At 46.0% G+C, this 27,269-nt stretch overlaps 1 protein-coding gene and 1 long non-coding RNA gene across 5 annotated transcripts; both read right to left on the reverse strand.

Annotated features, from left to right (window-relative positions):
• Positions 1-1,410: 1,410 nt before the first annotated feature.
• LOC149916879 (uncharacterized) lies at positions 1,411-11,783 on the reverse strand. Its single transcript, XR_016468967.1, has 4 exons — positions 10,280-11,783; positions 9,982-10,132; positions 7,295-7,340; positions 1,411-2,070 (listed from the first exon to the last, which is right to left on the reverse strand). It is a non-coding gene; the product is annotated as an uncharacterized LOC149916879 (long non-coding RNA).
• Positions 11,784-15,652: 3,869 nt separating this feature from the next.
• TMEM275 (transmembrane protein 275) lies at positions 15,653-25,945 on the reverse strand. 4 transcript variants are annotated; one of them, XM_031601892.2, is made up of 3 exons: positions 25,593-25,945; positions 24,187-24,246; positions 15,653-22,692 (listed from the first exon to the last, which is right to left on the reverse strand). In XM_031601892.2, exon 3 carries the CDS (start codon positions 22,644-22,646, stop codon positions 22,053-22,055), a length of 594 nt encoding a protein of 197 aa, XP_031457752.2. In that variant the 5' UTR covers positions 22,647-22,692; positions 24,187-24,246; positions 25,593-25,945; the 3' UTR covers positions 15,653-22,052. The 4 variants fall into 4 exon arrangements, with proteins under 4 accessions (XP_031457752.2, XP_031457745.2, XP_031457737.2 ...); XM_031601885.2 differs by having other exon boundaries at positions 23,998-24,246; positions 25,593-25,944; XM_031601877.2 differs by having other exon boundaries at positions 23,994-24,246; positions 25,593-25,944.
• Positions 25,946-27,269: the final 1,324 nt, after the last annotated feature.

Consider the following 27,269-nt stretch of genomic DNA (forward strand, 5'->3'; position numbering starts at 1 on the left):
AAGCACTGGAACAGGTTACCCAGAGAGGTGGTGGATGCCTCATCCTTGGAGACATCCAAGGTCAGGCTGAACCAGGCTTTGAGCAACCCGACTGAGCTGTTGGTGTCCCTGTTCGTTACAGGGGAGTTGAACTGGATGGTCATTAAGAATCACCTCCAAATCAAATGATTCTATATTCTGTGAAATCACCTGTGAACTCCAAGGAAAAAAGAATTTCCACCCCATCAGAGTGCAGAGAATCCTACACAGACAGGATGTGTTTTTGTTGGATGCCATGCACAAGCCTACCTTTAATTGTATCTCACCTGGCAGCCAGCTGAAAATAAAAAACTGCTCCAAACTCAGTAGGGAAATGAGTATTGTTGCCCATGTCTGCTCCTTCTTAGAGCATGCTGGTAGAGGAATCACCTTGCATTAGAGAGATAGTCGCATTACAAGCTTGCTCTGCCACAGTGCTTTTGTATTTGACCCATATTGTATGGTCATGGAGCACCTATTTTTATGTTCCATGGTTCATGTTTTGAGGGAGGACTATAATTCATGAGGGGTGCCTGCCTAGATAACTCACAAGTGGGATATACATGGCTGTCTCTTACTGAAGTACATTTTGCCATTATCATGTATTATATTTGTAAAATGCCAGAGGGGGTGTCTGCAGGTCTAAAAATGTTGGTTATACCTACAGCTACTCATGCCATTAGTATAGTTGTAGATATTATATGATTTATTGATGTGTTTTTATTTCCCACTGGTATGGTATAAATATATTTATTTCACAAAAGTGGCCAATAAATTTCCCTTATGAATCCTGTTATCTGCACCATTAACCATTGATCATTTTTATGAGGTCACAACTTAAGGTGTACATGAATTTACACCTTAATTTGTGACCTTTTCCAAAATAATACATAGCCACTTCTGAACTATTCACCTCACGAGAGGCACTGCTCATTTTTGCTGCTTCCTACTGCACTTAATATTTGTTTCCAATCAGGTAATATCTTAACATCGTGTGCCATTCAACTGCTTCATCTTCTTGACATACAAACGCACACATCAAGGAGATGAAACTTCATTAGCCCCAGTTCATTGTTACAGCACTTTGGAATTTAATCAAGGTAGAACAAGGTGATAAAACAACACTAATAAACATAAGGTCATGCATTGGCCTTCCTGCTAAAAAGGCCAAGGCTTTGTGCTCCTAACAGCAAAGAATAGGAATTCCTCAGATATTCCTAAGTTGCCATCTCTCTTTTCTTACTTTTCACTGTCTTATAAATGACCTTGCAGATGTTGAGCAGCATGGGAACAGCTCTTCCCCTGTGCCCTTCATCACTTTGCTTTTTGATTTTTTCAAAGCACTGAAACCAGGAGTATCATATCTTTATTTCCTTATCACAGTCGCACTTGCTCATATTTACAGGCTGAAGAGTGTGGCTGAAAGCCTTGGGTTAGATGAACACCTCTGAAGAGATGGTGAAGAGAAGGCCAATGAACAGTGAAGGCCAACAGCTGTGAAAGGCATATTTAGAGGTATGATGTCCTCAGACGTGGTGCCCTCAGCCGATGGAAGTGCCATCCTGGGTTTGAGGGAGGTGGCAGCTTCAGATCCTCCCTCTACCAACTGTGATTCCATGATATCAGCAGTCCCACAGCCCTTCAAAATTACAGCTAGGGGAGAACCTGAAAACCTTGGATGCTAAATGAGCCTTGCAGCAGGGATTATTCATAGGTTTTAAGCAATACACACGTGAGCCAGAACCCTCCTTCCACAGACACCCTCCGCAGCTCTTCTCTTCATCTGGAGTTTGGCTGCCCAGACTTTTTATTTGCACACAGTTGTCCTTAAAAATAATAAGTGACTATTTGCCTGTTCAAAGCCTGAAACAAGTTGACCAATTGCTGCTGTGTTTTACTTCAGGGTATCCATCTAAAGGCAGAGAGAGAATCAGGCTGTAATGGTTTGCCTGGCTCGAAAACTCCATTTTGGGCCACAGAGAGTCATATTTCAGAGAGTATTGATCACAGTGCAGTTTGTGTTTCCTCACGTCCATGATCCTGTTTGCAGCCCTGTAAAATAATAACAGTACTCATGTCAGTAAGGTAATTACCATTGATCTAACACACTGTGACAAATTTTTCAGTCATGCCACTTGATTCATACTTAAAGTTATGGCACTACTGACTGCTCCTTAAATAATTGAAGGATGCCCTTTGTAAATCAGCGCACTCTTGCCAAAAAGTGGCAGTTTCTTCTTTGTTTCAGGCCTTGTTCCTTAGCTTCATCAGGGATTTCAGAATTAAACAGACAGCTTTCCACAGCCTGTAGTTCACACTTAGAGCAAATATCATCTGGGCTGGCAAATCACATATGACACCTTTGTTCAAGAAAAGAGGTGAAAAAAAAGATAAAAGTTGAAGTACAAGGAAGACCAGGGTTTCTGCAGTGGTGGGGTTTGCTAGCAGGTGGTAACAACAAGAGCAACAAAATCAAATTCATTTTTTCCCAAATATCCATGAAAGAAGGATTTTCCCAGTGAGTTTGAGCTTTGACAAGTCTCCCAGCCGTGATGCGGAAGGTGCTGTTCCTTGGCTTGCCTGGATTCCCTCCCAGAAGGGGTCTGACATGACGGGTAGGATGGATGAAGCACTCTCAGCTCTGCCAGTATGGCCCTAATCCATTACATTAACCTAAACTCACCTTGTAGTTCTAACACTAGAAGCTACTATTGACTCCTGATATATCTTCGGGAAATAATGGCACCACTAGGCAAATAACAGTTGGACTATATGATCTTAGTGGTATCTTTCAACTTTAATGATCCTATTATTCTATGATCAAAATGGAGACGGCTGTGGATGGTGGAATCCACTGGCAGCTAACCATAAAGCAGCACCTCCCCCAGGGAAATGTGGACACTCACAAAGAGAGCTTGTATTAGCTCACTACTGTCTTTTATCAAACTAGTCTCCTTGGTTGTCAAGGAAGCCTAGAAATTAATTTAAGCTGGACATCAAACACCATGGAGACATTTCTCATTGACACTGATGGATAGAAGTCTGCTCTGACTGTGAAGTACCTTCCTGAAGAGCCTATCTCCTTACCTATGAAACTCAGAGACCATACACAGTGACATACATCATGGTTGCTTTTGGAAGATACAGCAGTCAATAAAAACCCTGTCTTTCATGTTCAGGGAGCCCGTCCCCAGCTGCTAGACCCTCTCCTCTCACCTCTCCTATTTAGGCACTCTCCTTTACACTGTACAAAGGACACTGCAGTTGTTAACACAGGTTCAAAAGCAAAGAAGGTAAGAACAAGCCATATAGCTACAAGCCATGTATCATCTCCATTGCTCAACCACCTTATTCTTTGCTGTGAAGTCCATCTCTGGGAAACTTCACGCACTTGGGTAGGGAGTCACAGCTATTAACACCTTGGCTGAGCTTGGTTTGAGGAGCACACAAATGACCTGCCATTAGGTCCATGGCTTGGTGGCTCTCATGGGACCCTCGTTTTTGGGAAGAGTCTAGCTTTGCAACAGCTATCATGGTATTACAGCCTTTGGAACGCAAATTAAATGAATCATCTTTCAGGAGAGCTTCCAATCTGCCCTTTCTGTATTGTTGGGACACAGAAAGCGATGGCTTTGATCCACTCTGCTCCCTGTAAAGAGCCCTCTTTTGTGGACATTCTTGTACCTGCTTGAGGAGAGGCCAGAACAAACAGAAAGCATCTTAGGGAGCTTACTAAATAAGTCTAGGATTGAGTGAACAGCATATTCAAGGGGTCAAATTTAATTCCTTCCTTCCTTTTGTATTCAGATTAGAGGCCAAGGTAGATTTGTGGAAGCCAGGACTCTTCTGCTAATGCTGCTTTTGCACTTAACCTGCAATTTACCTGTCAGTAACAAATACATTAAAGGCCAGCTAAGCTCTTCAAACTTCCAAAAAATTTACCTCACCATCAGATGAGCTCTTTAGCATCCAAGAGCACAACAGGCTGTTCACATCTAAGAAAAACATCTGCCACCTAAATAAATCCTCATCAAAAAAGTGTCTGATCAAATAAACGTGCATACTTAAAGAAACAACGTGTCTGAAGTCAATCAAACACCTCAAAAATAACAACAAAAAGCCTTCCAAAGAGTCTACTTGCCAGTGATGTATCGGCTTGTCTAGGAAGGGCTGTGTTTTCCGAGCCTCCTGAATTCCTCAACTCAAGCACTGAGTGGAGGATTATTAAGTGACCTGTCTGGATGTATATCAGCCTTGTCCCTAGTGGGGGTCCAGTGTTAAATTCCATCATTAAAACCTATTACCGAGCTATCAAAACGAGCCGTAATTCCATCTAATGATCTCATTTCCCTAAGCGTAACTCAACGTGAGGGCTGCTGGTGCGACGTTGCCTCTTGGTAGACCCCAGCCTCTCTGCAGAGCAGGGGGTGGAAGGGAGAGAGGGAGAAATCAATGTCTGCAGAGATGACAAGGCACACGGCCAGTGACTGGGGACCACGAAACTATCCAATATCCCATTTCCTATCCAGTCTATTAGCAGCTGAAGGCAGCCTGGGCTCTGGCTTTGATTGAAGGCTGAGCTGAGACCAGATAGAGGAGGAGAAGCCCAGGCAATATGGCCACCAGGCGAGTCGTGTTCCCAGCTCGTCAAAATCGCCTGGAAAAGACTTTATTTGGATTACTGCATTAAAAGTTTTAAATGTTCTTTTTACTTGTTTATTTTTTTCCCTCACCTTGCTCTGGTTCAGGGGTGGACACAAGGAAAAAGCGAAAAAAAAAGACCAAAAAAAAAAAAAAAAACCAACCCTTTCCCGTCTCCCCCCTCGATCTCCCTTCCACACACACCTCTACTTGCCATGAAATCATTTCGTAAATACAAAAAAGGCCCCTTAGGCTATTGGTGCCCAGACACTCATTTTTAGAGTGGATAATTGACTCCTTTCAGTTGATAATTCATAGCTTGCATATGCCAGCTAATACATCAGTGCCCAGAGACTCAGCAAGAGCCCCAAGCACAAACGGGAGAGGGGGAAAGGAAAAGGAAAAAAAAAAAAAAGAAAGAGAAAAAAATATTTCAGATGATAGATGAGTGCATTATGGCTTTATGAATGAATTATGTCCCGCAAATACCTTGAGCAGGAGAGTCTGTCGGCCTGTATCTATACTAATCTGGGAGGAATTATGACGATTTTCACATTAAAAAGGGAAAAGGGAAAGAATTAATTGAGCAATTGGGCCATTAAAAATGTATGTCGGCATGTTCTGTATGTCCATTTTCCAATTTATCATATGCTGGGAAGCGTCCTCCCAGGGTGACTGCCATTTTTCTTCTCTTTCTTATGTTTGATCTTTCCTTTTTTTTTTTTTTTTTATTTATTTATCGTAGATTGCTGTCACACAAAACCCAAATGGGATCGCTGTGACAAGACAAAGTCATTTTTCCTTTTGCAGGGATGCTCAGTGCACGTTCTCCCTGTCCAAAGAGCAGGTTGGGGGAGCAGGGTGAATTTCTTCTTTGCGTCCCACAGTCAGCATTTCCCATGTAAGCACTGCCCACTCTCACACTTAACTGTGGGTCATATCAGTGCTGGCCAAAATTACATTCTCAATGGTTACAGCGTTTAAGTTCTGCATATATCCATTGTAGTGTGTGTTAATTATTTTCAGATCTGAGAAATAACCGAGTGGATTGCCAGTCGAGGGAATATTTTTAGAGTAACAGGGATTTTAAGAACTATTTCCAACTCTATAATTAATTGGTTTGGTTAAATATCTGAAATAACTACGAAATGTGTTTCCTTCTTTCTTATACATAATACATTTCACTATATTTGCTGAACTCTGCTTAAAACACTGGCACCTTTATAAACATCCTGGATTGTAGCATTGAAATATATACCGGTAGCTCAACCAATGCAAGAAAAAAATGCCCATATAAGATCTCCTGACCAACGCACACTGTTCAGCCTGTGTCTTCAGTTTTCTAATCCAGGAATTATGCTTCACCTGAACTTCCACTAATACAATTAGCGTGGTGTGTTTGCTGAAACATAATGCCTTTACAGAATAATGTTTTATGCTGCAAAGCATAGCTAATCTCTTCACGCAAGCCACGCTACGGAAAATCATTTTATAATACGCAGGAAATTTCAGATGTTGTTTATGTTCTTGTGTTTATGAGCTCTTTAATTGATTAATTGTAAGCTGCTCTTTAAATACTGAAAGATTTGAAACAAAAAAATCCTATTAAATTTTCCTGATTTTCTTTTCTGAGTTATTTAATATTTGTTAATGAACAAGCCCAAAGACATGAGTGCTGGAGCAGAACTTCAGCAAACGATTTTATTATTCCGTTACCATTATTATTATTATCTTATTAATTGGGACCTTTGTGAAGGGTACGTGGGTTTATTATCTTAACTGAGATTTGGCTGCTGTATACATGGGTGCCTGTGAATTTTGCTGTAGGTTTGATTCAATTATTCCACATAATGAAGAGATAAGTACTCCTCAGTGCAAACATCGCCCTCCTGACGCTCCGTACTTTTCCAGCAGCTGCTGTGCCAAACAGAAGCTTTTGGAAGCTCTCAAATAGCTGATGTATGTAATAGAGTATGGAACAGATTTCTGGTCCTGCAAATCTTTCTGAGCTCTGACAGATGTCTATGTTCCCTGGGAATGGATGGGTTTCAGGTAGGCAGAGCAGCCTGACCACTTGTCTCCAAGAGTGGCACCTCCTGCTGAGCTGTGGGACCTGGATGGGAACTCTTGGATGGGTACAGCATGGGGCCAGTACTGAGCAGAGCCCAATTCCACAGTCACAGAATGGCTGAGATGGGAAGGGACCTCATCTGGTCCAGCTCAACAGGGCCACTCAGACCAAGCTGCTCATGCCCAGATTTGAAGATCTTCAAGGAATGAGGATTCAGATGCTCTGGGCAGCTGGTCTTATTTGCCCCACTACACATAGAATCATATAATCATTAAGGCTGGAAAAAAACCCTCTAAGATCATCTAGTCCAACCTCAACTCATTCCCATCATGCCCACCACCCATGTCCCTCAGTGCCTCCACTGGCTCTTCTTGTCCCTGGCTCCACAGTGGGAATTATCCCAGCAGGACCTCCCACACCATGGCAACTGAACATACTTCATCCAAAAACCAGCACATCAGTCTTGCTGATTACACATGACTTCTTCTGGTAACACACATCTTGGTAAAGGATTAATGACAGCCAGAATCCCATTAAGAAAGAAACACAAGTTCCCCAGCTTACTTAATATCAGGTTTCTTGCACCTGGGTCACCGATGTAGGACGTAACCTGCAGAATACAAAACGTCCTGTTATTGCCTTTACCACTGACAAGAACAGAGAGGGGTGGTGAGAAGCAGACATCCATAATCCAGCCTCCCTTTGACATGCTCAGGCAGGCACAGACCTGAAGGTTGCATGCAGCTTTGGCAGCAAGGTTGCTGGTCTGGATAGCTCAGCAGCTCCAGTTTCACCTACATATGCAGAGGCGTGGAATTTCCTGTCTATATCCAACCAAATGCCAGGAATAAATGCTTCCTGGCAACACCTCCATGAAAACCTTGATTCCTTGAACATGAAGGTCTCAGCATGTTGAAACATGTCATGGCTTTGCGCTGGGATTTGGGTGCTTGTAACTTCCAAGATACATCACACATTTCTGAAAACGTGCTCCAAAATGCAACTGGATGAGGAATCTTGAGAGGCAAAGACTTTCTTCCCTGTTCTTCTTCCTGGAGGACTTTACATAGGAGAAACATGCCTATATGTTTTGGTTCTGTGGAGGATGATGTTATGTCTTTTGTCCCGTGTATTTATCATTCTGGGGTTACACCGGGTGGGAGAATGGCCAAATAAATATGGATCAATAAGGCTTTGAATGGAGCCAGTCTCCTGCTGGACTCTACAGCTGTATCATGACTGCAGTGAGCCCACGCCCTGCTGCTTCTCTACCTGTGGTGGCTGCTGGCACCCAATATGACCCATCCTGATGCTCAGCAGGACTTGAAATAAATTAGCCACAATTTGCTTATTTTTGTTACAATCTGTGCTTCCTATTGCATTTCTATAATGGTGCCACTGCAACTGCCCAGCATCCTCTGTGTGGCCATGTAGTGCTGAGATAGATGTGCAGAGGAGTCCTGCATGCAGCTGAAGTGAAAATGGGTCAGGGATGTGGTGCTCTTCTCACAAAGCCTCACACCTCTGCTGGAAGCAGCCTGACACAGAAAGCACCCACATCCAATGCCATTTCTCCACCGAGCTTTGCTCCGGGTCCTTTCTGGGTGAGGAGTTTCTTGAGAGAAGGATTAGTTTTTATTACTGATAATGAAACCAGCCGTGCCCTTTTCTCCCCTGCCTTTTCCCAAATCTCCCTGCGTTCAGCTACCTCCTGCTGCTGGGATCCCACACTCCGACTGTGCTGATAACTCAGGGAAGGGACCTTTCTTATTGAACAAGGTGGGAAAAGCGGCTTCAAGTGTCAGGAATTTCTCCCAGACATTCAGCATCTGTATTTAAATTAAGAGGCTTAAAGCTTTCCGGAACTTTTCCAGGTTTTTGATTTTAGTTTAACTTCAGGAGTGTGGCTTTAGGCCCAGAATATCATATCTGGAGTGCCATCTACCGTGTCACTCAGGGACTGCTTGGGAGTTGTGGCTGAGCACTGAGGGGTGCAGATGTGCAGAGCTCCTACCTGAATGCTGCAGGAAGGCGAGTTAGAGAGAGAAGGAAAGGAAGAGAAGAAGGGAGAAGGGAGGAAGGAAGGAAGGCAAGACAAGAAAGGAGGAGAGGAGAGGAGAGGAGAGGAGAGGAGAGGAGAGGAGAGGAGAGGAGAGGAGAGGAGAGGAGAGGAGAGGAGAGGAGAGGAGAGGAGAGGAGAGGAGAGGAGAGGAGGAAAAAAAAGAGAAAGTAGAGAAGCAAAGCAAAGAGAAAAAGAAAAAAGAAGAAAAGAAAAAATGAAAAGAGAAGAAAATATAATAGTTGAGAAGAAAAGCAAAGCAAAGCAAATAAAAAAATGAAGAAGAAAAAATGAGAAGAAAACAGAGGAAGAGAGGAGAAGAAAACAGAAGAAAAGAAAATAGTAGAGAAGAAAAGAAAAAAAAAAGGGAAAAAAAAGCAAAGAAAGGAAAGAAAAGAGAAGAAAAAAATGATAAGAGAAGAAAACTTCTTTCTTGTGCTTCTTGTATTTTAAAAACCTTTCAAAATTCTGAAAGACAAAATAACTGAGTATTTTCCCCTTCAAACTCAAGGTATTTTATATTAGCAGACACTTTTTTTTGTTGTTGTTATCATTCCTGCCCTTTGCAAACCTCCCAGTGGAGAGCAGATCTCTCCAAAATCCCAGTGCCTGGGTGATATTTTAGCAGCCAGATAGATCTCCCCAGGTACATCACTAAAGGATGCTCCGGGGCTGGGACTCTTGCACAGTGTGTTTGTAGGCAGCACATCGCAACAAATAGCCACATGGGAATGGCTGGCATCTACCCAAACCGAGAAGATCCAGCAGATTTTGCCCAGCGACGGACGAGCTCGCAGCTCTCCATCCACTCGTACCGGTGCAGAGGACCCACAACCTCAGGACATGTAAGATGGGTGAGAAATCGTTCATAGAAGGGCAGCGAGCTCCCTCTGCTGCCAGACTTCTGCAAGAGGCAGGCTAAAGCCCTTTTTTACTGCATCATCTTGGAAAATAAACATCCATGATATGTACATATGTATATTTACGTAAACACGAATATATAATTATAAAAAATACTAAGATCCATATAACATTTATATAACTATATGTATACACACACACACATATATATATAATTTGTGTATTGGCTGGATCTGGGGGAATCACAGGACCTCCCATGGTGCCAGATGGGTTTCCAACTGGGTTGAGGTCACTGCCCATTCCTCCACCTGCAGCCAAGTGGAATGTTTACCTTGGTTTGTTGCTGTTGTTGCCAAATTAATTGCACCAAAGGGCAGATTGGCTTTCTTGTGAGCGATTTACTGCAGCCAGATGCAGACGGATGGCATGGGTCTGTGTCACTGTGTGGCTCTGCAGCTTTAGCTGAAGGATTGGTGTAATCCCTGTAAATTCATTAGCATTCGTTAGCTCCCTGTTTGTGGCAATTCGGCTCCTTCCCTCCCTTCCTGCCCATCTCTTTGCATGGAACAAAGATTTATCACTGAATTAAGGCTGGCCGACAAGACGGGGAAGGAGGATAATTCTATTACCTGCCAGAGCAGTTGAGGGGGGAAATTGTGTGCAATAATCGTGGCTGGAACACAGGCTCCAGCAGTCCAAGCCTGTGAGATGTCATGCAGATGAAGTTGAGAGACAGGAATCACTGCTGGATGCCCATAGAGGAGGCTCAGTAAAGACTCTGCACTGTGCTGTTAACCCACTGGTTTGTAGCAGCATGCTGAGGAGGAGAATTTTCCTGCTTGCAAGAAAGGCTGTGGTCCCATAGGTGTCAAAACCAGGCAAATCCAAGCTGTGGACAATAGCTTTCATGGAATCATAATATCATTAAGGTTGAAAAAGATCACCCAGTCCAACACCACCCCACCCCACTCACTGACCACGTCCCTCAGTGCCACATCCCCGTGATTCTTGAGCATCTCCAGGGACAGTGACCCCACCACCTCCCTGGGCAGCTGTGCCACTGCATCACCGCTCTTTCAGAGAATGTTTCCTAATATCCAGACTGAACCTCCACCTCAACCAGGACTCTATTCTGGGGGCTGTCTGCAGTTCAGGGAGGTTGGCAGAGCAGTGGGATGCAGTCTGGCTGAGCACCACCAGTGATTGCTGCTGAAAGGCTGACGGCTGTTTTGTTCCCCAAGGTTTCCTCCTGCAGCCTTGGGTATAAATTTCTTCCCATTTACCCATCAAAGCTCTGCTCCTGTGCTATGTTTGGGCTGTCAGCGGTTGCCTTGAACATTTAGGTCAATCACAGATACTATTTCCATCTCTGGCTCTGGCAGCTCCTCATCCGGGGCCATCAGCTTTGTATCCTGCCTATAAATAAAACAGCATTCAATCCCAGAACAGTGGGAGGAGGCAGCAATGAGTCCCCCTTGTTAAGCAATCCTGTTGCCTTAACAGGAAGCCTGGAGGGAATCAGGAGGGTAAAGAAAGCATTAGAGCTGAAGTGTGTACAAATGCAGAACTTGTGTTTGCAGAGCATTGGTCACATGCACAAACTCTCAACAGTGGAGGCTTGTACCCAGTGAACAGGGGAAGGCAATGCCAGAGCCAGAGGTGTGCAGAGACACCTCTATTTACCTTGATCAAGCCGTAGGTATCCTTGTGTGCTGCAGGGGAGTTGGACCAGATGGCCATTAAAGGTCCCTTCCAACCCAAACGATTCTATGATTGTATAACTCTGCCCTGACTTCATCTGCTGAAGGGCTGCTCTGTCTTTTTCCCAGCAGCCAACCAAGCATTCTGACATTCAAAAAATAACAATAAAAACTTTTACACAAAAGTACATAACCAGAGTGCTTATTAGAGGAACTGAGGTTGCCCAGCTCAGATGCAGTGGAAAAAGCCATGTTGTTAGAGGAAATAAATACATGCTGACTGGGGGCCATCACTCTGCAGTCAGTTATCTGATGGAGCATGCATGCAGATTTATGCACTGGGAACCATTTTGGGTACAAACACATTTGAAACATTGACTGCAAAAGCTGCTAAAACATCCATCAGTCAGGCTTCTATTGCTGTATATTATTGCTACCCTAGAGCAGAGATGTTTATAAGCTCCAGGTCTTTGTTTAATCTCTTCCTTCCTTATGAGTGCATGCATATTGTTTTGTCATTTATTGGAGTCATTTTGCAAAGTGGATCCGGGGTGTTTTCACAGAGGGTTTACATTGCACATGATTGACTGAGCTGATTCCATTCCAGGCACTCATGTATCCCCTGCTGCATCAATTGGAGCTGAGCACTTTTTATTTCCTTGCAAGGCAAATGAGCTCTGACAAATGGTGATGACACAAATATCACATTATTTTGGGTCTGAGAGAAGGGTGGGGGCATGGTGCTGTCTTTATCTTTTTTCTCACCCTCTACACTGCAATAATCCTTGTTTCCACCAAAATAATCCCCCAGACACCTGGTGATTATTGTATTAAGGGGTGATGAATTGCAGCGCTTAAAAAACCTGAAAATCTTCTGTCTTGTATTTACAGCCACGTCGGCAAGGAGCGAGTCAAATTTTGGCTGGGGATGATCCTGTAGAGCTACTGGCAAAGACAAAGCATAGAATCACAGAATCATAGGAGTTGAAAGGGACCCTTAAAGGCCATCTGGTCCAACTCCCCTGCAATGAACAGGGACATCTACAGCTCCATCAGGCGCTCAGAGCCCCATCCAGACTGACCTTGAGTGTCTCCAGGGACTGGGCATCCACCACCTCTCTGGAAAGCACCTGTTGCGTGATCCTGTAGCATCACAGCATCCTCAGTGCTCCTCAGGCTTTGCCTTGGGCCAAGCTCACCACAGGATCTATGCCTTAAGGACACAGGTTTTCCTGTTAGCAGCAGTTCCTGCCCATTGATGCAGAGCCATTGCTGTGAGACCCTGCTCTTTGTAACTGGTTTGTCCCCCTGGTAATTAGTCCATATTTAATCATTACCGAGGATAAAAGGCAGGGACACATTGCAGTCATCCTCGCAAATCATCTTTTGTCCAGATGGCCCACAAAGTACACTGTAAACCTCATTAACAGATTGTGCCAATTAATTACCCAGTGTGGGAATCACTTTGCTAACTGCGGGCAGCAGCTGCCAGCAGGCGGGAGCACAGCCACAAACCAGTGCCAACATTGCCATCACCATTGGGGTTTGGTTGAAACTTTAGAATTTTTAACTTTTTTTTTTAATTTTTTTTTTTTTAATAACACATTTTTTAAGGGGAAATGGTGGCTGTTTTGTTGAAAATTTTTCCCTCCTCTACTCCGTATCAGGCACCATGTGGATTGATGCAGGTTGGCCTCTAACCTACCTTTATCTTCACGTAGCTGCTTTTCTTCATATATAAACATATCTCAAAGTAAGCAGACTAAAAGACAATTTTTTCTCAGATTAAAACTCAGAGCCTATTGATAAATCTGTAATGAATTTGTACTCGAGGCTGTTAATTGCCTTGCAGATGTTTAGTCATAGGATTCCAGTGTTGAAAGGGATCAATAGATGTTGAGATTAAATTATCCAACTATTTCAAAAACCCAAATAATCGCTGCCTGAGCTTGTTTAGTTTGGGCCCGAGACAAAAGTCAATTCTTTCCCCGTGGACATGTCTATAAAGTATAGTTGACATAAGAAATGATGAGACTCTAGAAAACGATATTGAACCATAAATATTCAGCTCTGCAGTGGATCCATGAATAATAATTTAACTTTCTCTAATGCCCAGCTCTTGGAGTGCTTAACAGACTCCCTATTCTTGGCAATCCTCTGGTGTTTAACAATTCAGAGCCTCTAATCCATAACTTGGGAGGGAAAAATGAAGATTTGGTTCCAATAAACCCTCAGCTGACAAAGTTAGCAGAGCTTTGCTGTGGCATTTGCAATCAGCTGAACAGAACATAAAGGGTGGAGATGAGTGCCCCGTCTGTAGGTGGCTGTAGCTACCCCAGATGAACTCTCCTGCCATTTTTTTGCCTGCTTATGAGTTACTATTTCATAGAAACATTAAGGTTGTAAAAGATCTCTAAGATCATCCAGTCCAACCCCAACCCATCCCCAACATGCCCATTAAACCATTTCCCAGCACAAACATCCCCTACTCGTGTCTACTGGCAGTTCTTCCTTCCTTCCCCTCTCCTGTGCCCTTCTTGGCTCTTTACAGTCCTCACACACTGCTTTAGGGGTAGGGTAGAACCTTTCCAAGCTGCAGCCAGAGAGAAAGTGGCACCCATTTCCTTTCTGTTGGGAACAGGATGGGAATTTAACTCCTTGAAAGAGACCCCAGCATCAAGGGAGGTGAAGCACAATGCCAAACCACATTCATAGAAATGCACTGTGAACAAGGCGTGCTTCCACCCTGCATGCACGGTGCTCACATCCTGGCAGCTCTGCTATGTTCTCCCAGTCCTCCCAGCACCTCATCCCTTCCACCTAAGTGGAGAGCTCGGGTGTTGTTATAGCAACCTCAGAGTGGTGAAGTCTCCAGAGGGAAGGCTTACAGGGAGAGGCAATCTCTTTTATTAGACTGGCTGATCCGGCTGAGAGAGAAAAAGGAAACAAACAAACAAAATTTTAAGTAAGCGAGAAAGCAGCATGAAGCTTCTCAGCCACCTTATTGCCATGCTTCTCTTCTAATTCCCAGCTCTGACATCACCCTTCTGCTGTGCCTTCTTCCAGCACATAGAATCACAGAATCATTAAGGTTGGAAAAGACGACCCCCAAGATCATCCAGTCCCACCCCTCCATGCCCACTGACCACATCCCTCAGTGCCCCATCTCCACAGTTCTTGAACACCTCCAGGGATGATGACCCCACCACCTTCCTGGGCAGCTGTGCCAGCACATCACTGCTCTTTCTGAGAAGTTGTTATTCCTAATATCCAACCTGAACCTCCCCTGGAGCAAGTTAAAGCCATTACCTCTCATCCTATCGCTGTTACCTGGAAGCAGAGGCAGATCCTCACATCACCATCACCTCCTTCCAGGGCATTGTAGAGCAATAAGGTCTCTGTCCTCTGAGCCTCAGCACAGCCAGCAGGAAGCAGCTAAAGGCTCAGCCTTTGGTAGACACTGAAAAGCTTCATCAAGAACTTTCACCTTGTTCACAGAAACCAAAAGGGAGGATGACATTATGACCCGTATGGGAGGATTGCACAGCACTGCATCCCCTCCTCCTCCCAAGCACTGCATGCAGGATGTATGGCACTGTCCTGCTGCCATCTAATCAGATCACACTGGCTCTGATTACATTCAGGGAGCTGATAAATAGCACATCTGAAAGCCACTCACCCTCCTCAGCCGAAGTAGCTCTCATTGTAGGGAGTGAATTAAAGCCAAGAATACAGAGAAATTTTTTTTTATGATTATTTTCATTTTTGCTGCTGTAGAACTTCAATTTTGGGGAAGCTGGAGGCAAAATGCAAGGAGGCTGCACAGAGCTATTTCCATTCAGGAGCACAGTTATCACTGCAGGTCCAACTCCACATCCCTGGAAGTGCCCAGAGCCAGGTTGAATGGGGCTCTGTATAGCCTGACCTTGGTGGGGGGGGAGGCACACAGCCCACAGCAGGAGGCTGGATCTCAATGATGTTTAAGGGTTCCTTCCAACCTGAACCATTCTCTGATTCTCTAATAAACTGAAAGTAAACCACAAAATCCACTTCAAAGTCTGTCTAGAACTTTTCATCAGAACAGGTCCAGTTGGAGTATGTCGGCAAAGTACAGCAGGGGCAGAACCAGAGTGGAGTCAAAGCTCAGGGCAGAGCAGACAGTAAATTATATCTTTGCCCCCAGGACATAAAGCTATACAGGCATTTCAGGAGATTTACTCATCCTGCACAATACACCAGCCAGAGTAAGCAGTGTGCACACAAGACTGTGCTTTTCCTCATACAGCCTCCTAATTTCCACCTTCTGGAGTAGCAAATAGCATTTGCGAAAATAGATTTAAGCCCCTAAGCTTTAAACAAGGTCTGGAGCCAGGGGAATTAATTGGAAAATGATTGAAGGCCATGAGATGGTTTTGCATGGCTTTGAGGATGGAAGATTGCACACAACTGGTGAGCAGAGACATGTGTGTCCAGCTGATGCACAGATGGGGTTTCTCCCAGTCAGACAGTCACTGCTGGGTGGGTAGGGTTGAGCCACGATCCCATCACATTGCTGATGAGGCAAAACCCTGCATCCCAAGTGCCCCTAGAACCACGGGGACAATGGAAGCAAGAGGCAAGCCCTTGGCTCCACCTGCTGCTATGTTTTGTCTTATTCTCACAGCAAAACACATCTCACATCACACAGCCTTTTTCCTTTCCCCCCCCCCCAGCACCTGCTCATTAATGAACACTCTCCATCCGCATCAAGCAGGGCTGGTGCAGCGTTGAACTTTGGGTGCCTTTTCAGTGTCGTAGCTTGGTTAATAATTACTGTCATGACTCACTCCACTCCATGCTGCTGGAGCACCATTAAGAGAATTGACAGCACAAATAACAGAAGCATTAAGCCTAATGATGGTGTGAGCGTTACCCTGCTGAAGTGTCATGAGAGAAGAGCCCTTCCCTTTAGCACGAGACCCTCCAAGGGGGCCTTTTTCACCCCATCCCACACAGCAGCTCATGCCTCTTTTGGGATGCGACAGTACCCACCTGCATTTCTGAACATCCCCATTCCAGTTGTGCAAACTCTCAGAATCCACAATTTCAGTGCATTCCTGTAGACTGACACCCAAGAACAGCCCTCTTTGTCTCATCTTCCTCCACCAGCTTGCCTGGATTATCCAAAAGTGCTCCATTTTCACCACTTCCCTGGCTTTCTCTTCCTTGCATAGCATCAGGGGGTGCCCAGCCCCTCATGGATGGTGGAATTTCAACCCCTGGATGCTTCTGTCCCCAGCGCCTTCACCTTCAGACATGGCCCAACGTTTTTGAATTAGTTTTCATAGAATCATTAACTTTAGGGATGACCACTAAGATCATCCAGTCCAACAGTCAACTCATCACCACCACGGCTGCTGACCACATCCCTCAGTGCCACATCCTCACAGTTCTTGAATGCCTCCAGGGATGGTGACCCCTCCACCTCCCTGGGCAGCCTGTTCTCAAGGGCTGCACTCACCTTTCTGATGGCAGTGTTTCAATCCAGCAGTGTGAGCACAGCTGCACATCTTCTCTTCCAGTAGAGCCCTGCCCACACCTGAGGAGCAGAAGTCAGCTGTCTCTCAGTTGCAACACAACCAAATCACACCACTAATGTAATTCCCTGAAATACCCCTTTCCTTTTTCTCTTCAAAGGAAAATTCAATTTATCTTCTCTCTCTTTTTTTTTTTTTTTTAGCCAATCTCCCTTCTGTGCCTTCATTGCTATGAATTCCCTAATCTTGTTATTCTTGGGTGTTGGAAAAGAGTAATCATCCAAGCCATGAAATCGAAGACAACAGCAGCACTTCCAGGGAGATGACTGGAGTCGGAGGAATTAATTCTCTCAGCAGACAGCTCCTCTCTAGAACAAATGTGAGTTTAAAGAATCAAAGACATGATTTTAATGAGTCCGCATGAAAGTATGCGTGGCCCAGAGCCAAACTCAGCGTTATGCCACAGAAATGCATCATTTCTCAGGAAAACAAAGAAAGCAGGGTCATTCAGTGAGCTCATTGCTCCTTCAGAGAGAACCCATTTCTGTTCTTACACAGAGACACTCTCCATCAAACATCCATCAGGCCAGAGAGCTGCAAGCATAACTGCGTTCTCTGACACAGCAAGTGAATACCAGAAACCCAGGCAAGGATTTCAGCAGGAGAGATCTCCCTGGAAAGGCACAGGGTCCATAAGCTGGACAGTCACCCATGTTCCACATTTGAGGGTCACTCTGATGCACACTGACAGCATCTGGCAGTTGGAGAAAAGCAGCCTTTCAGCCTCTGCGCTGAGCACATTCGCTATGGATGCACTGGAGACTAATGACATAAAAGCTCAGTTATATATTTCTTTTAAGAGGGACTTTGCAAATATAAACTTCACATTTTCATGGATATTTCTGCATTTTCATGGATTTTTTTTCTTCTTCTTCTAGGATTTGCCTAGGGAAAAAAAAATAGCCCCATTTCTAACCCCAGAAGGTTTGTAATTTCACTGTGAGTTCTGCAAAAGAACAGCAGTTCATGAGCACTTATGGAGCAATGGGGGACAGAGGAAGGTGAAGGTTTCAGGGAACAGCAGACATCCCACAGGAGAGAAGGATGGAGGGGGTCAGCCAGTTCAGCCCCATCACAGGCTGCAGAAAATCTGCAACAGATCTGAAATGTTTCAAAGGCAAACATTTCCTGGAGGTATCCTGGACAAAAGACATTGCTGGCACAAGGATAAAAAAAAAATAATCAAATACAAATAAATTCAGGCTTGGAACTAGAAAAGCTTAGTTGTAGTCCATGTAATGGTTCTAGGTTATACTTCCAGATAGAGAGAGAAGCTCAGGGTTGGGGATAGCAATGGGGAGGTGGCAAGAATGCTGCAGGTCTTGGAGAGAACCAGCAGATGATCAGCAAACCCTCCTCTGTGCTTTTCTCTCTGGTGCTACTTTAAGAAAAGCCCTTCTAGGAAGTTCTTTCTAAAGGTCAAAAGAAATCCCTTCTGAAGGGAGCAGGTTTGCATTTTACACGCATTGTCAGTGGAGCCTTTTTAGCCAGCTCATTTCCCAGGTCTTTAACCAGCCAGCCTGCCTGGAGCACAGAGATTTCTTCTCGTATCAAATCACTTGGCTGCACATGGGAGAGAAGTCCTTTCACAGGGTGAATTTGAAAAACTCTCAAATCCTCTTTATTCCCACATGCTGTCCCTCATTGCCTCATCTCCAGGAAGCAGCGTTGGGTTAAGCCCAGAAGGAGCACAGAAAGCTGACAGCACCCATCCTACACACACACAGTTTCTAACTCTTCCCCATACCACAGTTTAAACATTTATAGTCAAGCCTGGAAAGGATCTCTGGAGCTGTTCAAGCACCATGGGGATGTGACACTGAGGGATGTGGTCAGTGGGCATGGTGGGGATGGGTTGGGGTTGGACTGGGTGATTTTAGAATCATTAAGGTTGGAAAACAGCTCTCATTGCCAGAGAAGCTGAATTCAGAACAAGTGTAACATGAACTCCTAAGGATGCCCTTCTCTTGAAGTTAGTTGCCCAGGCTGGAGAATCAAGCAGAACAGCATGGTGCACAATAAAAACAAAGAGGCTACCTTAGGGCACACCCATAAGCTACCAACAGACTGGAAGAGCAGGCAAGCCAGACGCTTAATGAGCGCAATTATTTTAATGAGTCTATCTTTTCCAAAATCCACATTGCACATATATAAATAGTATTCTCCTTTTTAAAAAAAGACTCTCACAATAGAAACTGTGACTTAGAGCACAAGAAAGCTGCCCTGTCTCTTGCTACACAAGAAGAAGGCACAAATTCACAAAGACGTTAGTACAGGCAATCACAGTTACAGACAGATATGGAAATCCCAAAAAGATATCAAAAGGAAAAAGCAGAGCTTCCATGCTTCGGAAAGCAGCAGGTGTTCCTGTGTGGGATCTGCCATTGTTTTACCCATCACTGGTAGCATTCTATGGTGCAACCACAATAAGGAGCAATTCCAGTACACATACTCCAGACTCAGTTTTCAAGCCTTCAATGAGTAGAAGAGGAATTTGCATGGTTACCACTTGATTTTACCACTTTTTGCCTTCAAGTGCCCAAAGAAAAGCACTGCAGTACCTACGTTCATGTGGGCAATGCCTCTGAAGGACCTTCAAAGCTTTGTGTGCTATTCCAAAATGCTGGTGAGCCAGCAACCTGAGAGCCAAACCCGGATCAACAAGTTATTCTGCTTATTTCCTATAGCAATTACCAGCAGGTGAAAACCACTGGAGCCTTTAGTTCAGTGTTGCAGTTCCCACAATCCAAACAGAAGTCAGTGCTGGAAACAGAGATCACCTAAAAAACAAGCTCTAAAAGGAGATCATGCAGAGATCAGACCATACAGATCCATCCACCTTCAAGCAGTCTGCAGATTCAGGTGTGCTGATACCAACCCTCCTGCTTCCCAGTGTTGCTCATCATTACAGCAGCTCTACAGAGCTGGGAGCAGCTGTTTTCCCTCCTGCACAGGCAGGCAGCTGGGCGCACAGCAATTAAATGATTTCCCCAGGACCTGGAGGCTAAAGCATAGATTTGAGCCTACATCTTCCCAGGCATGAATCCTTCTGTTTCTGCTCCTCCTAGCCAGTAGGCTAAAAATCATGAGTGCAATTCCATGATGTAGAAGAAACTGACAAAGGCAGCAAACCGTTGGAGAATTCAAGCCAGAGTTCTCGCTTCCCTCTCATAGAAGAATGAAATTCAGCCATCAGCTCCATGATGGCTCCCCAGAGCAACCAGGACCCCATGTATGGACTTTACCACAGCTCCTCTGTGATACCTATTTGCCATCCCTTATCCCAACACACCAGTTGTACAGCCCTCACCATCTGCTTTGCAGAGGTCTGCTGGTGGCCAAGGAGAACTTCAGCCACGTCTCAGCCTTCCCTTCTCCTCTAGCATCTTCCCTTCAGCCCCTCCAGCACCTCATATACCTATATACTGGCCTCAAGGTCAGCCTAGCAAAGCACTGATTCTGGGCTGAATGAGTTGCTGGCCAAGTTGGGAGCATTGCCTCCCTCTAACAACAAGAGGTGTGAACGACCATAGGAAACAGATGACTGGAAGAAATGAGATGAAGACCCAAGAAAATCTGAGTGCAGTGGGAAGGCATAAGCTGTTTGCTGGCCTTTCTAATCCAGGAGTTTGGGGATTCAAGAGGGAGATGTAGGGTGCAGGCTGAAAATAAAACAAGGACAGGGATCTACACGGCCTCTCATTAAGTTGTGCAACTCCATGCTGCAGGATCGTGGATGATACAATTTGACAGAAGAAGGAATCCATTCAGGGCTGCTTAATACAGGCACCACTTCCAGCTCAAGAAGCTCTAAGCAATGATGTGTTGGAGGCTGGGGAGCACTTTGGACAAGATACACTCAAAATCCATCCTCCTGCTGCTACCTCCCAGGGGTCTCCTTCCTCATTGGTCCCACATCTCACCAAATACGTGAATTTTCATGAGAAAATGAGCTCCACTAGCACAGCACTTCTTATCAGGGAAGAATACAACAGCTGCAATAATCAGCACCCTGTGCACAGCTCAGAATCTGTCTGAGCTGAAGGTACCTTTGTGTTGAGTGGCTCTTCAAGAATTCTCTTTGCAAACTCATCCCATTGACCAGCAAGCCCAGGAGCATCTTCAGCAGCCAGTTTCCTGCAGCAAGGAGTTCCATACCTGGTTGCCCACTGCATGCAATAGATCTGGCAGCCTCCTCAGGAAAGAAGATACATCTTCCTGCACAGCTCTACTGAAGCCCATTCAGCAATTTGTCCCCTGTCCCAAGCAGAATGTATCCCAAGCCCAACTTCCATAAAAAGACAGGAAGGAAGATGCCTCCCCAAGCACACAGGGCATAAGCACTGCCCAAAGATTTCATTTGCAGGGCCCTCCCAGCCTCCATTTACCCCAGGATTTTGTTCCCAAGGATTCAGCCATGCTGACCTTCCAGGAGACACCCTGCATTGAGCAGCACCACTGCAACCCAACGTGTTCAAAACAAGGAAAATGCCAACTCTAACTGTGATCCCCACGATTAATTGTCTCTTATAACAGATGGCAAAGTCACTCAAAGGAAGGAAAAATGGGGCAAGGATTTCCAAAGGAAGGGAGACCGCTTCACACCGCGTTTTCAATAGTAAACACATACATTATGTCCCTACTGCCACAAAGCCTGGCCCTAAAATGCTGAAATCTTCTTGTGACCGAGTGGCAGCAAGCTGTAATTTACTGCATTCCTGCTTCTATTATATCCAAGAATTGCTTCACTTCTGAAGAGAAAGAGCTGTCATTTGTCAGCCCCATGTAGCCGTCACATTGCTGCCTCCTGCTAGACAAATTATTTCATCCTCCTCTTCCAATCTCTTCTCCCAGAAGCCAGTCTTTCCCCAGGAACTGTCCAGTTCATCCTTTTACAGTGACATCATTAGCAGTCTTCCTTGCTAAGCCAACTAATGGGCATGTTCCTATCAGCAAAGATTTTCATGCTGTTTCATCCCTCTTCCTTCAATTGATTCAGCAAAGCCTGTCTGCCTGCTGGCCTGTCACAAGCACTTTCCCCCCCCACTTCTGACCAATGGTACACCTCAGATTCCAACCCACCCATTGCAGCATCTGTCTGGCTGCTAACAAAACTCTGCCTGGGTTTAGGATGTGGCCAGGTCCCTGGGCAGGTTGAGCTGTATTGCCTCTCCTCCTGGTGTGTACTTGGCCACTGGCCCATTGCCTTCCATGGTGAAGAGTTTGCAAGTCTTCGCATTCTCGTGGACTGGTGTGGACTTTTTTGAGGAGATGGGGGAATTTGTGGGGCTCAGCTGAACAGCAGTGGTATCCTGCACCGTGTGCTCACTAGTTTCAATTTCAAAGGCAGTGTTGCCAGGTTTGATGAGACCCATGTTGGAACCTGGTTTGGATTTTCTGGCCCCATGAGCAGGCGGCCTCCGGCTGCAGATGCAGCAGGCACCAAAGAATGTGAAGGCCACCACCAGCAAGATGGGTCCAATGATGATGGGAGGGTTGTTCATGGGGAGGAAGGTCCCAAATGCAAATGCTCCCACTAGAGTGATGTTGATCCCTGCCAGCATGATGCAAAGTCCACAAGCACAGCAGAGGGCAGGGGAGGGGAGGCCCTGAGGTCGTGTCTTTCTCTGGCTGGGTTTCTGGGTCAAAGAGGCACTGCTCTTTTCACTGAACATGTTGAGGTGAGTCTTGGAGGTCACTTCAGTCCTTACAGGGTACATACAATGCTGAGAAGGCTATTTGTGGTCTTCTGCTCCCTTGAAATCACTACAGAGGAAGAAAAGAGCATGCAACTGTTACAGCAAGAAACCAAAAGCAGCTTTCCACCACCAATCAAAGGGACCAGCTCTTCTCCATGTTTGCTGGTACCAAAGTGCAAATCCAAACCTGCTCTCAAATCTGTGCTCTCCCTAACCCAATGGCTTTAGCCATCCAGTGGATGGAGCCCAACTGAATCCAAGCACATGATGGCCCAGAGCTAAGGCTTTGGCTCTGCCTCTGCCTCACACTGTTCATCATCACCCAGACAACACCTATCTAAAACAGCAAACCCAGTACTGCTAGGAACAGCCCTCACCCCAGTGTGAATGCAATACACTAGAGGAGGATAAGGGTACCGAGTTACAACAAGAAGTGGGATTGGTTGCTCCATGATTCAGTTGTCCTGTAGTTGATGCTAGTCATCCAGGCCAATATTCTGGCTAGTGGACAATAAAAGGCACCAGAAGGCAATTCAGGACATCCCAAATTGCCCAGCTTGGGGCCAGAAAATCCCCAGCCCAGGTTGAGTCAATTATTAAGAGAACCTGAGCCAATAGTTAAATGTGTAGCAAGACTAACTCCATCTACACTCACAGAAGTCAATTATGAGGTGGAAAAATGAATCTGGGTCCCTAGAGCATTTGTGGGGTTTAGTCTGCTAGACTGCACTTTCTACCTTGCATCACACTGCATTGGGTGTGATCACAGGAGATGATGTAGAAGGGGTCAGGTAGTCTGTCTGCTTCAGCAAGTGTAAAGCCAAACTGATGCAGTTTTCCTGCAGGAGCACCACCAGCTCCTGGATGCAGGATCATGGCAAAGGAGAAATTTAAGTTAGAAGAGAGCTTGTGTGGGAATCTACCCTTTCCTAGGGCCAAAGGCGGGAATACATATCCTTCACTGACAACAGCAGTGTCTATGGAAGAGATTATTGCACATGCTGGGAGCTGGTTTTGGCTTCCCAGCAAAGTTCGGTGAACTCAAATTTTCAGAAGCCAAGTTGCCAGCAGTTTGCTGGTGGTGCCTTTGATTTTACAGGCAGGAGGGCAATTTTCATCCCAGCCTGATTGCAAACAACAACAGTCTGCTCTCTCATACTTTCCTGCCTGGCTCCTTAGCTTCTTTCCTCCTCTGCTATCAAATCACATTCATAAAGACTGCAGAGAGAAAACTGATACCACACAGGTTTCTAATGCAAGAGCCCAAAATCACTGTTGTGTTATTAACACTCTGCAGCCACTACATTAAAAAGCAAACTAACAAAACACCAGTAACAGAAAAATGAATAAGGAAATAGAAACCCTTACCCACCAACATGCCAGTGGGATCAGCCAGCCATTTCCCAGGGTGTCACATTTTCCCATCCCTCCAGCTGAGGCAGAGCTCTCTGCTGCTATCTCCAGTGCCATATCTCATTGCCTCTGCTCAGGCTTTCATTTAGAGCTGAATAGAAGTGCAGCAGTGAACTTTCAGTGAAGTTCCTGCTCAGTGAGACATCACCTGGAGCTGACAGGGATGGACACACTGAAGGATGTGGCTCCTCGTCATCTGGGAAAGAGTCTGCAGGTGAAAACGTTTCAGAATTGAAGATGTGTGAGAGTGGAAAGGCATTTTCTTCATCAGGCAGGCTAACAACATCTGTGCTTCTCCAACAGCATCTTTTTATTCTGCTTGGGAACCTCAGCACACAGCTATGAGCTAGAGCACCATTTTTGCCCCTTTTGCCAGCAAGGCAGCTTCTGGTTAAGCATCCACAAACTTAAATAATATCACAGGCTCACTCCACAGGACTTACTTTCTCCTGGCTCCTTGAGAATATCCCTGCTCCCAGGTGAGCTATCTGGGCTCTAAAGGGATGGATAAAAAAACACCCATCACACAGCAGCTGTCACCTGTAGCTACTCCAAAGGGATCATGCTGGTTTCTGGCTGCTATCAAGGCTGCGCTGATAGCAACCAGCAGCAGCTCAGTTCCTCTGCCTGACAGTGTGTGTTGATGGCTGTGGTTGAATTCTATCACCTTCTAGAGCTCAGATTTGATACCGTGGGGAGAGGGTGTCCCCCTTTCCCCCCCCCACCTCCTCTACAGTCACAGGAACCCACTGATGGGTGTTTGCCTTCACTGTTATCTTTCCAGAGGAAATCTGGCAGCTTTTACCTTCCTGCTTTCATTTCAGTCAAATCAACCAGTTCCAAAATAACCAGCTTTCTTTCCATTGTCCTGTCCAGAATGATGGACTTCTTTTCCTTTAGGAAAAGTTCTTTTGGGGGCTGTGTGAAACAAGTTCTTTCTTATCAGTTAGAATCTGGGGTTCTACTCCAAACAACATCTCAGCTTGAAATGAACTGGTGGCAAGCATCACTACTAGGGAGAGTGAAATAGAAAAAGGAAAAAAGATGAGGAGAAAAAAAAAAGCTGCATATCCGAACCAGAAATCCAGAGGATAGAGTGATTCCTTCTAGGGCAATATTCATCCCTCCCTATATCCTCATGGGGCCAAACAGAGGGTTTTATTCATAGCTCTGTGAATTCCTAGAGCTCTGAGGACATTCTGACATATCCAGGCAGCATTTTATAGCTATCTTTTAAAGCCATGCCAGCAGCACGTTTCGTTCCCTCTCAGCTGTAGCAAAGGGGATGGAGCTGTCATCTTCCCACCACAGCAGAACAGACCCCCAAGGAGTCCCAGTCCCCTTTCCAAAGGGGGCAGCGAAGGAGCGGCTGTGAGCAGCACACAGAAATCCCATTCAGACAGCTCCAGCCGCTCCCTGAGCACACACAGACTCGCGAACGCAAGCAGGAGAAGCCTTTAGGGGAAGCACGAGACTTTTCCCTGGGCAAAGTGCTCGGGAAAGTCCCTTACGGGGCCACGGAGAGCCGCGGTGGGTGGGAGCGGGGATGGTTACCTGGAGGTGCCCCGGGGGTCCCCTTCAGCCTTCAGACAGCAGCGCCCAAGCCACAGCGGGTCCCGGCGGGGCCGGAATGAGGACAGCAGGTTCTCCCATGTCGCCTTCCCTCTCTTCCTCCCCGAGCTCGGGAAACTTTGCTGGATGAGAACTCAGAAGGTGCCGAGCGAGCCCGGCCGCATCTCCCCGCTTCCCTCCGTCCAGCCGAGCTGATGCTCTCCTTCTTGGGCAGGAGGGGCTCAGGCGCAGCTCCGCATCCTCGCTGCCTCCCCTTCCTCTCCAGCCCCACCCGCTGTCCGGCAACCTCCCCGCCTCTCCCCCTGCCTCCTTTTTATTCTCCCTTTCCTACTTGAAGGCTGCAGCCTCCGCCCCTTCAGCCGCCGGAGGTGCCCGAAGCAGAACAGCCCCTTTTCCCTAGCAGAGAAAGGCTGCACCCCGCTAGGGGCAGCCCCGAGCCCCGGTGCGCGGCTCACAGCCGTCCTACAAAGATTTGGGAACGGCTGTGCTCGCTGTGCAGGGACTTAAATGCTAAAGGCTGGAAACGCGCTTTGCGAATGGAACAAATAGCTGGTGTCAGGTGCTGAGCATCCTGGGGGGATGCAGGGGGGTAATTCCTGGCTTGGGGGGAAGGCGGAAGGGTGCTGAGCCTCTGAGAGGTGGGAATGCTCAAGGTGTAAGAGCTGGTGTATTCAAAGAGCATCTTCAGCATCTTTGCGATAACACGGCTATCAGACCTTGTGTGCACCCAAAGATACTGCTGGCATCTTTCTGCAAATATGCTAGACCCTGCTGCAAGCACAGCCAACGTCTTGGCTCCCACGTTAATAAACTAGCCAACCTGCAGAGCTGGTGCCCACTGAAGGAAGGAAGGCTGCTCACTGTGAGCTGCACAGAGCATAGGTTGTCCTTCCTCAGCTGTGCAGACACTCACATGGCCCTCATCTGTGCCCACACTGCTGTAAGCAGCCTGGATGCTGCCAGCAGCAACTCAACAAAGGCTCTTCTACAGCTTATTGCAGAAAAAAAAACCTACCCAAATCGAACATGATTCATTCTCTCCTTTTTAAAATGATTGCTTTCATGCTCTCGAGAGAGAGAGAAGAAGGAAAGATAGCACAGAGATGGAGAAAAACAAAGGTCAAAGGAGAAACTGCTGAAGAGGAACAAACACACACTTCTCTCTTTTCTCCAGGCACTACTCCAGCCTGCACATTCTTAATCAAGCAGCATTTTCTATTGCATCCCACCTCATGGGTTGGCCTTGAAATTGAGGCAGAAACAAGATTTGCAGAAGCTGGGCTCAGCCCTGCTGAGGTGGGCAGCTCTGCCTTCTCCCTGCCTGGGGCAGTGCTGTCAGCATACCCCGGGGGCTTGGCTGAGGGCACTGGGGTACCAGGAGAACAGCGCTGGTCAGACACATTGCCCAGCCTTCTCGAGTGAAATAACAGGGAAATCTAATTACAGAGATGCAGCATTGTAGGCATTCCCTGGCTCTGCGATGCGAGCTTCAGACTGGCTGAGTGCACTCATCCCCAGCAGAAAAGTGATGGAACCGCTGCTTGGGCTTTGCTTGGTACAACTCTGAGAGTCCCTCTTGCAGCAGAACTGTCACTGAGTGCTCGCTGACTGTTGCTGGGGGAAAACTGGAGTGCTGAACTCCTGGCACAGCCCCACAGA

The sequence above is a fragment of the Phasianus colchicus genome, chromosome 9, assembly GCF_987193195.1.
Source record: "Phasianus colchicus chromosome 9, bPhaCol1.hap1.1, whole genome shotgun sequence".
In the NCBI taxonomy this organism is placed as follows: Eukaryota; Metazoa; Chordata; class Aves; order Galliformes; family Phasianidae; genus Phasianus; species Phasianus colchicus.